The sequence below is a fragment of the Gregarina niphandrodes genome, assembly GCF_000223845.1.
Source record: "Gregarina niphandrodes unplaced genomic scaffold scaffold00003, whole genome shotgun sequence".
In the NCBI taxonomy this organism is placed as follows: domain Eukaryota; phylum Apicomplexa; class Conoidasida; order Eugregarinorida; family Gregarinidae; genus Gregarina; species Gregarina niphandrodes.
This window is the reverse complement of record NW_011646045.1, coordinates 421459-423543: the sequence shown is the minus strand read 5'-3', so window position 1 is coordinate 423543 and position 2085 is coordinate 421459. Positions and strand designations below refer to the sequence as shown.

The 2085-nt window shown below is 55.4% G+C and overlaps 1 protein-coding gene across 1 annotated transcript; it reads right to left on the bottom strand.

Moving 5' to 3' along the window:
- Positions 1-409: 409 nt before the first annotated feature.
- Positions 410-766, bottom strand: GNI_023980 (hypothetical protein; the record flags this gene model as incomplete). Its single annotated transcript, XM_011136072.1, has 1 exon — positions 410-766. A coding segment is annotated over one exon (357 nt), but the record flags the coding sequence as incomplete, so codon positions are not given.
- Between the last annotated feature and the right edge of the window lie 1319 nt (positions 767-2085).

Below are 2085 nucleotides of genomic sequence, written 5' to 3'. Positions count from 1 at the left end.
GAAGTCGGGGAAGTGGCCGAACGATTCCACTGATGAGGCAGTAACTGACGAGGCAACAACTGGTGAGCCCATCAGAGATGAGACCGCCACTGAAGAGGCCATAATTGGTGAGACAATAACTGGTGGTTTAATCATTGATGAGGCCGCAACTGGTGGGCAGGACGACACGGATGTGGGGACGGGCGAAGATCGTGACGACGAAGCGAACGTGGTGGCGCTCCTCGGCAACACGCTCTTCGACGACACGTTCTTCAACGACGCGCTCTTCGACGACACCCTCTTCGACGACACGCTCTTCAACGACAGGCTGTTCGACGATGCACTTTTCGACGGCAACCTTCTCCAGCACAGCTTCCTCGATGAAGAGGGCCTGAACCAAAAAAAGGGCAAAAATGATATCGTCAAAGACGGCTGTACACACGCCAGCGAGGCAGATGACGGCCCAGTGGCAGGTGGCCCAGTGGCAGGTGGCCCATTGGCAGGTGCCCCAGTGGCAGGTGCCCCAGTGGCAGGTGGCCCAGTGGCAGGTGGCACAGTGGCAGGTGGCACAGTGGCAGGTGACTGTGTTCCAGACGACACGGAGTTGGCGTTGATTGTGCCAGACTTTGAGAAGAGGATAACAAATGAAGGACCAAGAGCGGCTCGTCGGTTGGTGGATGCCTTGGTATCGGAGAGGAATGCGGTGGCGGTATCGTCAGAGTCGTTGCGATTCCTGGAGGCGTTGTTGTATTACGGGGAGTGCGTGAAGCGGGAGTATCCAAGAGTGCTGGAAGCGGGTGTTCGATTAGACTATGTCTTAGCATGTGCAGCGTTATTAGGTCCGCATACGTTGTACTTGGATGCTGATGTATATCGTGTGCACAATGCGAAGGTGAAGGGTCGGTTGTTGGGGTTGCGTCATGTAGTGCGTGGATTACGTTACGAGAATTTGAACGAGGTGTTATGGAGCTTGTCTTTTGCCTTTTACACACATAACGTCCCCGTTGGGGAGGTGTTACAAGAGTGTCCGTCAGGTCCCGAGAAACGTTTATTAGAGTTTCTATTACGTGAAGGCGATAACGACCGTTTCCCCAATCTCGAACGGGTCGTGCTTCCTATCTGCTGGAGTCGCGATATGGATTCCATCTGGGATCTACTTGGCGAATTCTTGCTGCTACGCCACGAGTTTCTATTTGAAAGCGATCACTATCTCCCACATTCAGCCCACGGCGATTTCCGGCGCCTCTTGATGACCGATAATCTTTTGGTCTCCGATTCGTATTGGTCCACTTTCCTCCAGAAGTACTTCGAACTCGGTATCACGGTTGATCGAAAACAAAACCGCCTTACCCAGAAGCTTTTCTGCGACCTATTGCCATTGGAGTGCTTTAACGCCCAGGACCTAGACCGTGTCATTGCTGCCATGGAACCTTCTTCGGTGCTCAGCAATTCCCCCTCCTTGGCGTGCGTACTGGCCTCCCGCTACCCGCTTCCACCGGGACTCTTTGGCGAGACCGACATCCCCGTGTCGTCTGGTATCACATACAAGGTGGGGGATGTGCGGTACATACACTGGCGTCTCATGACTAAGGTACTGGCAGCCATGCAGCTCTCCGACCAAAAACTGTTGGCGTACATGCGGGAGACCTGGACCGACGAGGAGATCAGTCAAACATGTCGCCTTCTCATACGCCGACAAGTCATCCTCCGGAAAGAGGTCGACCTGCTCCCGAGTCTCTCCGTATCCTCGCTGAAGTCCTATGCAGGACGCTGGCAGCTTCTCGATACGGTGCTTTCTTGTTTATCACACGTCAGGCTCCACCACAACTACGCGTTCTGGCTGCTCACGGGCGATAAACCCGTCCTCCCTCTCGCCAGGCTGCAGAAAGCTCCGAATGGGCGTCGACAAGTCCTCCGTAAGCCGGGCGGCGGCAGGCAATATGAGGTAAGGCCGCTTCCGCAAGAGCTTGTTGAGAACCCGCCGGCCCCGTCGGTTACCGAAACGGCCCCGTCGGTTACCGAAACGGCCCCGTCGGTTACCGAAACGGCCCCGTCGGTTAACGAAACGGCCCCGTCGGTTAACGAAACGGACCCATGGGTTAACGA